Source organism: Dermacentor andersoni, chromosome 2, assembly GCF_023375885.2.
Source record: "Dermacentor andersoni chromosome 2, qqDerAnde1_hic_scaffold, whole genome shotgun sequence".
Taxonomy (NCBI): Eukaryota; Metazoa; Arthropoda; class Arachnida; order Ixodida; family Ixodidae; genus Dermacentor; species Dermacentor andersoni.
Window position 1 is genome coordinate 166,029,282 of NC_092815.1, and position 15,275 is coordinate 166,044,556.

General features: G+C 45.3%; 1 protein-coding gene across 2 annotated transcripts in view; it reads right to left on the reverse strand.

Annotated features, from left to right (window-relative positions):
* Window positions 1-12,208: 12,208 nt before the first annotated feature.
* Window positions 12,209-15,275, reverse strand: part of LOC126540503 (neural cell adhesion molecule 2-like) — a 282,822-nt gene continuing 279,755 nt past the window's right edge. For both annotated transcript variants that reach the window (XM_055076069.2, XM_055076070.2), the window contains exons 12-13: window positions 13,893-14,913; window positions 12,209-12,935 (exon numbers count right to left, since the gene is read on the reverse strand). In XM_055076069.2, the coding sequence (XP_054932044.1) occupies window positions 14,762-14,913 (152 nt within the window). In that variant the 3' untranslated portion in view covers window positions 12,209-12,935; window positions 13,893-14,761. The remainder of the gene's footprint in view (window positions 12,936-13,892; window positions 14,914-15,275) is intronic.

A 15,275-nucleotide genomic window follows, 5' to 3' on the forward strand; every position in this document is an offset into this window, starting at 1 on the left:
CACCTCAGGCTCCCCGCTCAGTGCAATCCGGTTCCGTGATCTTTGGAAGCAATAATTGCTGTCAACTGATGGTGTTCCGTCAAATCAACACACCCGCTCCGCCCAATTCGTTGCGGCGGCTGATATGTGTTGTTATTTGATATTTTTCATTTACCTCATCACACATGTGACATAACGGTCGATTTGTCTGGCATTTATCGACATTCGTACTATTCTGCACATATTTCTGACATTCGATCACCGAACGAAACAAAACGGGATGGTATGTGTAGAAGACCTATCTTGGCCTGCTTTACTGTTACTTCGTGCAGTGTCGTTTTCAATCGTGCATATTATTTCTCAACGGTAAGCACTGTTTTGCAGAAAAATCAGGAAATCCACCTCAACATAAATTGATGATATTGCATGGCAGCAATGCCCACCGTTCTACTGCACCGCGCGATGACGCGCCTGGTGCGGCTCCTGTTATAGCCAGAAATTCGTAACCGGTGGGGGAAAGGGTACCCATATCATGAGATTTGAAGGTGGTGATTAATGTCCTGCGTGCAGGCAGCTACACTTTATGCTGTCTTTCTCGCAGAAAGAGAGATTCCAACAACATACTCGCCTCTAATTTACCAGTAGCAGAGCAGCTACAATAGCGGAGCTTGTTGTAGCTGCTGCTTTGGTTTCCAAACCAAAGGGCTGAAAATTACGTTTGTGACTCACAACATGTAACAGAGCAGGGTGACTCTTAAGTGCTACTCGTGGACTTTAAGAGAGTGAAGTTGCCCCTGACATCCGGGATCATTTCCTTTGTCCCGATTGTGCGTCATATTTATTGCAGCGCTGCGTACAATGCTATGTGATGCTGTGGCAAAGTGTGCGCGCAGAATGATGCTTAGTGATACGCAAATGTAGAGTGAGCGGGATTTGCTATATTGTTTTCCTTCTGCAGCAATGCTATAGCTTATGTCGAATCCGGGTTGAGTCATAGATTTTCAGCCCCTCTTGTGGAACCTGCAGTTCTTGATGAACGTGGACGCTGCGACTGTTCCGTGGGTATATCACGGCGAATGTCAGAATATAATATTTAATTATTTTACTCCCAAATTATGTCTAATGAAGGGCACTTCCTTCGCAATAATCTGGCTTAATAATTCTTGTTTCTGCAAGGACTCGTCCAGGACATTCAAGGGTAAATGTTTTAGGTCGCATCGAAGCTTATTTTTGGCGTTTTCATGCTCAATAATGAAAGATGGATAAAATACAGAACACTGAAAAAGCCCCGCTTTAGCCTACAATCCACTTGTTAACGTCTGTCATCGGGGCACACTGGGCAACTCGTTAGAAAGATGCTGGCTGTTTTTTTTATTGTGAAACAAATCCTATGCCTCTTTTTTGCAAAACGCAGTACATCTGCGATAAAATATTTTTGCTGAAAAGGAAACAAAAGTTGCGTTTATGGGATCGTGCGGAAAGCTGTTTTTAGATAATAATGAAGAAGAGGCCGAGCGGATAAAAAAGATCCAATTGAACAGAAATTAGTTCTGTTGTTGGCCGTAAATATAACACAAGAAAAAAAGAACGACCAGCAACAAGAACACCAACACAACAGTCGTTCGAATGATATATTCTTGCTTTGACATAAAAAAGTACAAGTTATTTTAGATGAGTGGATCTTATAGATCGCAAGAAAAGAGCAGCAACGACACTTTACCAAACCTGCAAGAGCTATGCTGGAACCGGAAAGAAGGAAACTGGGAGTTCACAGTTATTCCTTATGTGCACAACATACCGCTGGCCCGAAAAACGGGGTAAAGCGCTATTACGTGCCCGTGGTATTTCTTGCACCAAATAGGCTCAGCCGCATTTGCATCATTAGGCACAATAGGGCACAGGCCATATCATTGGGTAATAGAAAAGGCAGCCAGAAGCATGTGAATCGCTTTCTCCATTGTGTTTCAAGAGTGGTGTACAAGATTCCCCTTTCCTGTGGCCATAAGTACATTACCAAACAGGCCGATCTGTTAACCTCGGCCTTAAAGAACACAAAAATTCATTAAATGGCGCGTCGTCCTCTCATCTTTCCTTACATTATCGATCGTGCCAGTGTGAAGGCCTCTTCGAAAATGCGCTCATTTCGTCCCGTCAGCGTGACCAAATCCCATGCATAACGTGAGAAGCCTATCATATGTTCAGAAACGCCGCACTGTGCGTAAGCCAGCCATCGTTATTACGGCATGACAGATATTTCAATTTCATTAAACGATGCTGAACACGTGCCTTGGATGTATACTTGCTGTACGTCGTCTTTACATGCGCGATGCATCTATCTTCTATACATGTATACGTTTTCACATTTGCAGTGAAGATTAGTCGTGAGTGACCGCGTGTGCTATGCGTTGCTTTTCTTCGTCCGGTGTCTTTCTTTTGCGTAAAGATTTATAATTATGCAACCCCAACTAGCCGAACTAGCCGTGCGAGAGCTATGATGGTTGTGCGACATATACCTAAATGGCTTGTATTTTTACAGTGTGTGGTGATGTTAATTCTTACCGCTGTTTAAATCACCGCGAGTTCTTGAACAGACGTGGCGTTGCAGACATCGTGTGGCAGCTGCCAGCGGCCATTCATTTTCTTATATCTGCAAGTTACGCGACTTTATTGCACGAGCTTTCCTTCAGCTACGAAGTCGTAGAAGAGTTGGGGAGAGAGCGTAAACTTTATTTTCAAATCAATAAGATTTGAGTCCGGCGTCTTTTTAGTGGGTCTTGGCACCCGCCGCGAACGCCGTTCCGATACCTTGTCTCGAAGCGGCTTCCTCGGCTCGCTGGACGGCCCAGAGTTGTGCTGTCAGGTTTGAGGTTCCAGCCCGAGTGGAGGCTGGCGGTGGAAGAGATGAAGGGGTCGGTACTGTCAGATTTATTTGTTAAGTGCTGACATTCCCATAACATGTGATTAAGTGTGGCAACCTCGCAGAGTTGGGTAACTATCATGGGTTTTTTTCTTCCCCCATCATTCCAAATACAACTCTTATATATACTGAATTCTTTCGTACTTCTTATACCTGCTTTCAATATTTCTCATAAAATCGTCCAAAAAATAGCAACCTCTTCGTATCCGTAAAATTTTATGACGCGGCAATGAGGAAATAGAGGACTCTTTATTAAAAGCGAATGTGATATTGAAGGGCAATTGCTATGGATCGAGGCAGGGCCAAAGCTTACAGAATGTTGGTTTAGTCCTTAACGGCATAAAAAAAACACCTTCGTCGAATGTTATTTTAAGGTCCGCAAAGCAAGATGCACGATTCTAAACCACAACTTTTTATGCTTTTACTTAGTCTTGAATGTAACGTTGTGCTCTCAGCTAGCAAAGAAAAAGCACGTGAGACTGGCTGAGTTGTGTAATATTTCTACCCGGCGTTCTCGCGCACTGAAGCTAGCCGGCTAGAAGTTGGTTTGGCAGATTTACTGTATTTGAACAAATGTTAAGCTTCGAAGTTGATTTTTGCATGCCATGCTTTGCGCGTGGGCTCCTACGAACTTACTATACTTACTTACATGGGCTCCTACGATCTAGTGCATCCAATCCTACTGGATTCAGTGAACTTGGATCCAGAGTGAGTACCTGTCTTTCAGTAAAACATCGTCTTTTCGCATTTGACGGGAACAAAGATACAAATGAACGATGAGGTACTTCGCAGGACGTGTATTTACCTAGAGCAATGTTTTACGGAAGTTAATCAAACCATTTGTACTTTTTCCACCTTGCGGAGCGTGTTGTGCTGCGCGAGATATAAATCTGCCGATATATTCAGAAGTGTGGCGCCTTTTTCGACGTGCAGGAAGGGCTTGGCTTTTCTTGAAGCTCAAGAGCCAAATAAATGCGGCATGCATTGACATCAGAAAAGCGTAAAGATAACAATGGCACTGCATATTATGAGTGAAGATTATTTGAAGCGTGTAAATTTGCTGTACACTTAGGGAGATAAAATGCCGTGAGAACTGCAATATTTTATCACCGTTATTATTCCTACTTCTATTACATTTACAGAAGTTAAGTTGCCTGTTGTTTTTCACAAGACATCATACCTGTTGGCCAACATTTTTCTTTAGAACATCGATGAACCGCAATACTCAACGCTTCTTTTTTAGCATTCTATCTACACAGGGCTCAGTGATAGATCTGCTAGAATGCTAAGTAACAGCGACAGGAAAACATGTGAAAACAATATTTTGAAAGGGTGAACAAACTGGCCAGTCGTTCAAAGATAATTTTTTAGGCCATGTGCGATGAATGATTCCGACCCAAAGTTGATGACTGGGAGAGCAGAGATCTTTTTCTTTGCGTTATAAATCGCACTTGTTTAGGTTATTTTAGTAAAACATGCTTCTTGTACTTCACTGGAAATTCCCCACGTTGTGCACCATTTGTATAAATATGTAAATAATATATTAGAAGCACCTCTCTGGTAATGTTGTCCCTTGGCATTTCTTTAGGTTTATTGCTAGACTGAATATTTGTTTATGCGAGTAAGAGCGACGAACAAGAAAGTAAAAACACTGACCGTAAATATTATACTTATGATTGGTGCGCAGACCTTTCCATTAAAACATCCTGGATGAAAATTGCAGCACTATATTTATGGTAGTGACAGCAGGAATTAGCTTTTGTATTCTTTTTTTTTAATGGTCTCTTTCTTTTGTTTTTTGATGACAAAAAAAAAAAAACAACTCTCCTTGACAATCATCCTGGCGCCTTGTCGAACATTTGTTTGGAAATTGGCAAGAAATATAGCAGACAGTTTTGTGAGGGCTTCGTACGGTCCTTGATTGGACAAACATTTAGTCGCAATATTGTGGCTTATATCGCTAGGCGCAACCTACGTCGAGACGTAAAAAGGCGAAAAATGACAACACCACTACTGCTACCTAGCTAAACCAGGTATTACAGAAAGCAATTTGTGTGCGGGGAACATTAATAATGCTCGCAATCAGTTTTCAATGAGAGCTTCATGATAACGGCAGCAAGATCACAATGTTTCAACCATGCGGCCCTGCTGCCTTCATAAATCTTGATTAAAATCACCTCACGCAGAAAACGCGTTTTCGTTTAAAAAGATAAGGAGAGATACGACTTGTGGGGTAGCTGCGTCAAATTTTAGGAAATTCAACACAGTAGAGAGATCGAGGGCGCCACAAACGAAAACTATTGCCGAGAAAGTGGATTTTGATAATAAGACTTTCTTAGAGGTAATACATCGTCTTGGAAGCAAGACATATGGCGCGTTTTTATAGCCTAGAATTAAAAAAAAAGCATCTCCAGACCAGTTTCCTCACTTGTCGCCTGTACGTTGAACGCACGTAGTGCTGGGACCATTTCCTTTTTATTTCCTACAATCTGGGTCCCTATAACGTAAAACTATTCCAATATGTTTCTATTCCAATCTCCTGACGTGAAATTTGCGTAACCGCCGACGCAAGCACCGGGTGGTCACCCGCAGGATTGTCTGAACAGACCAATCAAACGCTCTCCTCGCTGATAGGAGGTAACTTTTGTTTGCTTGAAAAACAAATAACGTTGCCTAAACTGAGCGGCTTGTCGTATCTAATTGGCGGGCAAGAGGCGAGGAGAACGCTCAAGTGTAGAGGGATTCACCGGGGCAGAGCCAGTGCGCTGAAAATCGATAACCGGATGAAGAGGGTGGTGCTGGCGTGTGCGATTGGTCGGCTTTCCTTTACTTAGCTTGTGGTGGCTGGTTGAAAATCACGGCGGCATGCAACGGAAGCTTAAGAATGACGCTAAAACTGACCCTCAGCACAGAAGAGGTTACAGAATAAGGTGGTAAGCGTGCCGAAAGGGCTCGAAAACGTTACACGGTCACGCAAGAAGTTTTATTATACGCAAATACACCCATGCTCTCTGCCAGGTGTGAGTAGCCAGATCGGCGGCGGCCATCTTTTATTCCTTTCGGAACGAGGCAGCCTGCGGCTACTCCGAAGAAAATTCACTTTTTTTCGGCATATTAATGCATATTTATCGCGTACACGTCACTTTGACGCGGTGAGTTTGTGCGGTTTTGTGACGTTGCGTGACAGGCAGGTGAAGTGGGTGCAGCCCGAAGACTTTTTACCAATAGCCCACGGCTAATGGCGAAAAGGGGTCGAATCAGAAATAACTGTGTTTCTTTTTTCTGTCAAATCATGCATAATCAGTGTGTACACATCATATCAGATGGGGAGGTATCGCGGTTTTCGTGACGTCGCGTGACAGACAGGTGAAGTGGGCGTGGTGGAAAAAAGTTTTTGACCAATCGTGGAAGGCTCATGGCTGAATTGGAATAGAAAAGTTTGGAATAGTCTTACGTTATAGCGCCCCTGTGTACCAACGTTGGTACATGTTGCTGGTAAACATGCAGAAAATTAAGTGACAATGTATTTTGGTGCCAGTTAAATAATTTACTGTACTACCTAACTTCGCTAACTGACCTTTACTAGACATACTGTCTACCATTGCTAGAAAATTAACGCAAAGGAGGAATAGCATTAAAATGCATATATATTTTCGTACTGTTGTCAGTGATATTTCGGTTCAGCGAAACAGCTGAAGTTTGGCACGCAATCAAGCGAGGTGCGTATTATAGCCAAGCACTAATGATTTACAGCAACCAGTTAAAAAAAAAAGCTCAGTTGAGGATATCCGGATTTTTACAGCAGTCAGAAAATGCACGTTTGGCGCTGCGAATACTAGGTACATTAAAATACCGTCATGCAAGCAGCGCGCTTGGTGGCTTTGGCTCGGCCATGAGAGCACCAAACCACTACCTGAGAAGCTAGTGCGAGCCGCGGAAAAAAAGGTGGTCACACTCCGTGCTTTCATTGTGGATTTCGCCGCTTAGCGATCTTATTTCTACTCGACCTTACAATCTCACATTCTTTGGTTCCACTTTTACGCAATTTTTCTTTCTACTATTGTGGAAGCCTCAGATGAAATGATCGTGTGAGGCTTCCCGGAAGGCAAGTCCAATCTGTTTATAGCCGGAACAATTTTTCTGAAAGGCAATAAAAGCCTTGTTTCTCTTTCTTGGGCGTCCTACTGAGAAATTGGAATCACGTTGCCCACTGTCCCCATTCCGTTGATCGCGATCCTGTACACAAGAATTTGTATCATTTCTCTAGAGGCAGGTATCTTTAGCTGCGGACTCCAGGTAACTGGTCGAAAAATAACGAAGGAACAGCCGTAATTTCTCTTTGCCGGCTCTCGTCCCACGCTTGATGCCCGTCTTCGCTTGGCATAGTTTCGTCGCCAGCTACCCCATCATCAAATTCGCAGCCCAGCGAGGGCTGTGCAGTCGGTAGAGGGAACAATGACGGTGACGGCTGCTTGGAAATAGGCGTACAAAACATGTACACTACATGTAGGAATTACAGTATGTGCCTCTTTTGTTGCAATGACACACCCAATTTGGACGACTGGCCAAGAGTAAACGAAACACACTGAGAGGCACATATCGAATGGCTAAATCATAGAAAATTATTCAAATCAACAAATCCTCTGACTGCACTGTTCCATTAGCACATAAGTGTGTTTGGGAGATACCTATGAGCCGACTATATCATTTTTTTCCTATGCAAAACACTAGGTGCGCTTGCACGCACTTATTTAGCGGTGGCCGTACAAGCTTTATTTAAGCCTGTTCCCTCGTGCCTGCATTCGGCACACAAATTTGCTTATATATCGAAAGGAATTCACTCACCATCCCAGCCCAGTGAAAATGGATGTCCAGCAGAGTTGCTCAAAGCCACCACTAAAGCTGCTGCGTATGCGGGGTATGCAAGGCTTTATTGTTCGATTCCTCCTCCGGCCCATTATTCATCCACAGAAGCACGTGGACGTGCTGACTTGCCCTGTGCTTGAATACCACGGCAATACCAGCAGCGGCGCTGCGGCGCTGCTGGTCGTATTGCCATTTGTTTTCCCTTTGCCGCTCCTCCTATTTACGCTACCGCTCGGGAGCTCTACTACGCGTTGCGTACCAATCGCCGTGCTGCAACAACTATCAAATATTTGGTAGGCTGGTTCCTTTATGTATGAAAAGCTAGTGATGTCACTCCCCACGTCGCAAGCTGCCGTCACCGCGGCAGCTTGTGCAACGCTAATCTTCACCGGGAAGCGTCTGCAGGGATTTCTACGTGGTTCGCATTGTTAGCAGGTGCGCCTTATCATCAATTATGCGGTTCGGATGCTTGCATTGCACTTCTTTTTGTTAAAGTGAATGCTGTTCTACATGCTGTATGCGTGATTCCAAAGAATGTATGCACTTTTCGCTTCACTTTGCTCTAGGTTTTCTTTTTTCGTGTGCATGACGCTGCGAAAGATCCCGACCAACTAGAAGCTAATAACCTGTCAAGCCGGTAAGTGCATTTACGGAGAGCGTCAGTCGGTTGAAGTGTACTTTGCCAAATCCAACCATCTTAAATAGAGTGTCACTTGCAGAAGAGTGCACTCCTGTTGGAAAGCGTTCCGGGAACGCACTTTCGTGGCCAAGTGCGTAGTCACGATGCCAACGGTTTCGACGGTACAAAGTGTAATTCGTAAAAAAAATGACACAGAAGTTAATCTTAGTTGTTGAGCAGCTCTTATAATAAAAAGTATTTTCGTTTCTTTTTGGTGAGAAAGACATATTGCTTGTTTTTATATATGATGCAACGTAAAATAGTCACGTTTTCAAAGTTCTCTTTAAAATTTTTAATCTGCATCTTATTTTTAATATTAATCTTAATATGTATCGCCACTTTTCTTTTACTGCGTCCGCTCTGTTTAACACTGCATAGCCTAAAGTTTTACTCAGGGTCCCGTTTGCATTGCCCGTAAGTGCACTTAACTTGCCCTCTTGACAGGGGTATAACAGCTTCGCTGTAAAAGATACCTGTTGAGGTACTGACAACTCAGGAGCAGGCAGCAGCAGCCACGCCAAACCCTCCCGCTAAAGGCTGCTAAAGGAAGTGCTTTGCCAGAGGCAAAGAATTGGGGAAGAATGTATTTCCGGCAGACGCCACCTGAAATTTTATAAATAGCATTTCAAAGCAAGTTGTCATTATAGATCACATGCAGCCTGAAAGACCAATCGTTTCTTTTGGTTCCACCGTGGTGCCTTTGTGGCTATGGCGTTGCGCTGCTATGCATGGGGTCATGGGGTAAATCTTGTTGTGGGGGAAGGAGACAGTAGTACTTTTTATAGCAACTTATTTTGCATGTGCGCCGCGATTTGTGCGCTGAGTAGATTCAGGAGTCTTGGCAAAACAGAAACCAAAGCGAAGAAGACGAGCCTAGGGCAGGTGATACAGGAGCTGGAGGAAAAAGACCGAAAGAAAACAAGTGCTGCGCGGAGAACGTGCGGGGGGCCTCGGTAATTAGCAGCTCTAGCTGCGAAGTACCGCGGCCCGCCGGACGAAGTCGCCACTAGGGAAGATGAACTCGTGCTGTTGTTCCTGCTGCAATCATTTGACCAGAACGTGGCTACGCGGGCCACATGCGGGGCCGGTCCCGGGAATAATTAGGAGACCTACTGAGCGCCTCCTGCCAGGCCACAGCTACATAGGGCCATGTCTTGAAAGAGGTCTACCGAGGCCCTGTCGCCGTGGGTCGTCCCTGGGTCGCGGTCCTCGTGACCTGCTGTTGCTCATCACTGTTGAGACCTCAACGTAGGCAGGCACCGCATATTGTAGCGCAGCCGTCTGCTAGCGACGGTCCGAGCTGTAGCAATCGTGCCACCTCTGCCTCAGCTGGGGTCGTCGACCGTAGCAAGCAACGACAAGCAAGCTGTCCCGTCCATTGAAACTCTAAGACGACGTTTACGGTTTTCCAAGCGAAGCTTGTATTGGCTGACAAATGGCGTTTTCCTGGTCACGCAAAAAAAAACCCGCCTGCTCCCAGAGCGGAGCAGTTGCGGGAAAGAGTGGGTTGATGAGTTGGCAGCTACGTCGGTGCTGAAGCGTGAGTCATTAGCAAGGATTCCAGCTGCATAGGCGCGCGCTCCCGCCGCGGGCACAACCAGTCAGAGCCGTTTCGATTCCGCAGGGGAGGGAAAGTGCAGCAAAGGGTTTCGCGTGCGCTGCGCCGGCTTCGTATCCGCTCAGTTCAATTCAGAAAGCGTATGGCACGGCCACGCGTTGTGCGTTCCCCCGAGGAACAGGCAGCATTCTACGATCGGCAGAAAGAACTCGTCCGTTAAGGGGCTCCCCGTCGGTGCGCCAATCCAGCCGTTAAAACCTCCCGAGCCCAGGCATTCTGACAGCAACGGGAAGACAATCCTGAGCTGATGGAGCGGGCGGCCGAACCAATCCGCCACCGCGACCTGTGGGTTACGTAACCGTGACGAAGGTCAGGTGCACGCAGAACAAGCTTCGCTTACCCTCATTTTCTGCTAGGGGAAGGGTATGAGACTTCTTTAACTCTAGGTGTGCCGAACGTTGATCTGGTACTGCTTTTGTTATCTCACTGTCCGTTCCTGGTTTTGGCGTCGCGTCTGTCGCTCGAGTGCAACTTCATGTTCGACACTGTTTTCTTAGAGCGCGTCCCTCGTGCGCCTGTTCCTACAGCGAGCGTTGGCATGGTTCCTTGGCGTCCTCGTAGTGGGGCGAACAAGTGGAGGAAAGGATGAAAGAGCGGACACGGAGCGCGGATGGAAAACAGGGACGGCGAGGATAGCGCGAGGAGAAAAGCGAAGGGTGCAGCGGAACCATGTGGCGAATAGCGGAAGAGGAAGATATAGCGAAAGTGTGAGAATAAAAGCGTAGTGCTACTCAAGACGGGCTTGGCGACGACGATTGCTTCGAGATGGCGCCAGAGTAGCATACGCCGTCTGTTCACCGATGACACCACCAATAGCACATATGGAAACAAAGTGCTGCATAAGTGGAGGTCTGTCTGCGGCGGCTGCTGTAATTCGCACCACTATTCACCAAAGCGCTGCCTTTCCCGGTCTCCATATTAGCGAGGCAGTCACGCCACACTTCACTCCATTTTCGACGTGCCGCACGAGACCTAATGGCCGCGCCATCCAGTATATCGCGAAATGGAAGCACATGTTGAGCTGCACACAAATTTCGCATTAGGGAGTATCGCAATCGTCGGTGAACATTTTTTCCCTTCTTTGCTCATCATTCGTGGAAAATATAAATTTCAATTTGACGTGCCTCCTAGAGTGTCGTTTGCGTCCTTTCTCGTCCCCGAACACGCGAACTATTTTCGAACCTCCTTAACCATCTCACCGGGAACACGGCGGCAGCTTTCAATTGGGGCAAAATGGAAAACCGCCCCTATTAGGTGTGCAATAAAGAGCTATGTAGTGAAAATTAATCCGGAATCTCCCACTACGGCGTGCCTCGTGTCACATCGTGGTATTGGCGGGTGATACCCCAGAATTTATTTATTAAATTTAGCTTAATAGAGAAGCGAAGTTCTTGCAGACATTCCTTGAATATTTTAGAACTTTCACTGAGTGTCTCCTGTGGTACCCTCGCTTGAATCGTTCACATAATAAAATTATGAAATTGTGTTTGCAACCCACAAAGCATACTGCCTTTTAGTTAAGTATTTACATATGAGACGAGGCAGCAGATGACACTATGACCACGAATTGTTGCATTTCTCTTTTCTGTACTCACCGTGTTGCAGACACAGTGATATTTACCCTGATAATGTCTTTGTTGTATTGACCTACCTGAATCGCAAGCGTTCATTCAAGCTTGTCTTTCGAGAATACCAAGGCGCTGTCGTCCCAGGTCTCTCCAGGGTTGACTCATTCCCTATTCCTCTTTATTGTAATCTTTCTGGGTACCTTGGTACCGTATAGCATTGCTTTCCTGGATACAATAATGCACCCTTCGCACTATGTGCTTGATAAAGTTATTTATTGTTTCGCTAACACTATAAGGACTTTTTCCATTGACGCGATAAGAATTCACTGTCTATTTAGCAGTAAATATGAGAGAAATGTGTAATCATTGCCTGGCACCTGTTTGAGGTCCCGGATCCCGGATAAAAATCCCGTTCACCGCACTGCCAAATGTTGTGCGGGAGCTCAGTTGACCGATATGCTGCCTGTTCGAGGAGCAAAGTGCGACTGACGGTGGGCTGGAGCACACAGCTGTCTTGTACATTATGTATGTATGTGCGTATAAATATTAGTAATGCAATGAAAGACTTTCAACAAGTATGGTGGCAATCTGAAAGTCAACTTGCACTTTATTGTCAACGATTTCAACATGAAACCAAACATAAAGGTAGGGAGGTGAGAACGAACATGTGTGGCACATTCTGCGTATAAATATAATATAGATTAAATACGCGTCTGTCCAGCACAATAAGCAACCGAACTCACGTCAAAACGACACACATGGGTTGCTGGACACATGTGCAGATTTTCTTTATTTTCCTTCTCGCGTTCAACTTCCTACATTCCTGACGCGTTCCTTGGTTTTTAAAGGTTTCACATCACGGGCAAAATCTAACGATAAGCGCGCTCATGTAACGATAACTATAACGTGGTGATGAGAGTGACGGCAACGTCCATGTCTCAACGGCAAATATCAACACACTTGTCCGCACACTGGTGAGGAAAGAAGGGGCACATGGAAATTTAGTCGCCTGCTGTGATCAGGCAAAATAGTCTGGCGAGCTTCACAGACGCTAGGAGATTGGCGAGGGTACAGACCGCAGGCATATAAAAATAACATTTCTCGGACCATTTTTTAAGCGTCGATCATTAGCCATACGGCACAGGCGACGACCTTTGTTGTTCGTGGCAGACGTTTCCTTTCAGTTGACTGTACCACTTTTGACGGCTTCAATAATATACTGCCTTTATGCTCCAAATCTTACGATTACGCTTTTTTTCTTCGCTTGCTCGCTTCAGACTCTTCCATCATAGTTTGTGTACACGACACCTGTGTAGAAGAGGAAAAAAAGAAAAGGACAAGTGATTATCGAAGTGGGTAGCAAATAAGCACAAAGAGTTTGCGGCAACTGATAGCCTATAAATAATGCATAGCTATATGACCTCATCGGGACCGCACATACCCTTGTATACATTATTTTGCAAAGTATTACATTAGATACAAACGGATGTTGTTCGTTTTAGAATTCAAGTGGACAACTGAATTAGCCAAGTTTCGAATATTTTCGGATACCTCTAACAGGCACACAAACTGTCTGTAAGAAGTGGTATAATCATCATTAAAATAGAAGTGTTCCCGAAGACTGTAACCAGGCTTAAGGACAGTCGGAGTTTCCGTTGTGGTATCGTGCCTGCAAGGCGAAGCGACTTCAGTGCTTCATCTTCTACCCTATGTAGATCCCTTGAGAAGTGCAAGAGGGCATACCCAAAATAGCTTTCACGAAGTCATGGTAACAAAAGAAGTATATCTAGCATGGGTGAGTTTAATGAGATTAAATGTTCGAAAAAGATCCTTGTCACATCTTGGCATGTGAAATTAATATCCGCAGATCGACTAGTCGTTGCTTAAAAATGAATTCGGTGTTCCCGGTTATGTTGCACAGACTGTATGTACGAGTACTTTAGTATTATATATGCATAACTTATCTGCCCTCCCCTCACACAACGCCCCACTTACTATGGGTATTTAAGTTGATAACATAATATGAATAAACTTATTGCACTTCCTTACCGTATGACAGAGCTACTACTGAACTGCTTAGCGACCATTTACTGTAGAGGCAAAAATTTCTTAGAAAAAATCAACTACTTCCATCCAATTGAACTCAATCAAAGGCTAAGACATGAGACAAGTTGCACCAAAGTTACACCATGATGTAGGAAGAAAGAAAGGATGCACAAGAACGCGCAAGGGCGTTTCCGAGGACGCGTTATGATGTCAACTTACATTTTTCAGTGAGCAGCGCACATTATGAAGCATTTATTCTGTCTTCTGCTTTACGGTATGGCAATGCGAGCTTGTACGACACGCCGCAAGTCTCTATGAGTATCGATGTGTCCGTGTCACTTGTGGTTGATGACACAGGTATGTACGAACAAATTGTCAGTCGTTCAGCAGGAAAGCTTCCGCGTGTCCGAGTCTCTGAATTTTCAAGGACGAGCACATCTATTTCCGACGACATGGGAATGCACAAGCTACCGTGTCTGAAACAGCACTCGTAGGCGAATCTTTGCAGCACTGCCCAATTTTTTCCAGTTTTCTCGCGGCACACACACACACACACACACTTGAGCAGGGGCCGCGCCTCTTTGGCAGGGCACCGTTTCCACTTGTTAATTCAGTTGATTGCAGAAAAGGACACACGGGAAGGAAGATTCAAATAAAGAAGGGCGTGTAGAGTGACCATACACAATAGCATCAGCTTTCCAACATGTCCACTTTTACTGATCGTAAGTCATCACTCGCGCCGTTCAGGCCGTTCATAACACGTGGTCAGCACGTCCGTAACGCGGTCTAATGTTCATGTTTGTCTCACAACTCGATAAAAAAATATTTAAAAAATGAAATAACCAAGAAAAGAAGCTTGCTCAGGCGAATGATTCGATGAGCGCAGCCGGTAACTTGGAGCTTCTTCATTTCATTTTTGGAGACACAGACTTTACAGGTGCTGATTTCTTCTTATGCAGCGATGAAAGAGTGTCAATGAAAGCGAACAATCAGGCGAGATATGGCACTCCGGTGTGCCTGCCTCCTGCTGGCGTTCTATTGCGTCAATTTGCAGGCTGGGGACAGTGCGGCTGCAGTGCGCCCCTTGCTCATAGGCCGGTGCTCTTCTTGACGATCCAAACTTGGTTGTCTTCCTTCGGGTAAACGGAGGAAATTTGCAGCTGCATGGCCTCTTGCGTACTTGCGGTCGTTGTAGATGGGCAAGCGTCTGTCTCCGTAGCGTCTTTCTTGGCCGCTCGACCTGCGCAAGCGGTAAAAAAAAAAATGAAAAGTTGTGCAAGCCATCCACGACGATTGGTAATGTAAGCGAACGGCTCAACAAAGTTTCGAGGACTACTTGCTTCAGTAAACAGATGATCATCATTAAAGACTACAATTGTTGCAGTGAGGACATTCAGGTATGCACATCCTTTCTTGGTTAGAGAATGGAACCTATAACCAGCGCAACTGTAGCGGTGCTACAACCCTCTCCTGCAACCGCGACAGCGGCAGAGGGTGGCGGGAGAAGAGGAGGCTTGTCCTTCCCGAGCACTCCACCAGAGTGTGTAGACCTTCAGACGCCCTGAAACTCTCGCGCCACAGCCCGTACGTCTCAAATCAGGC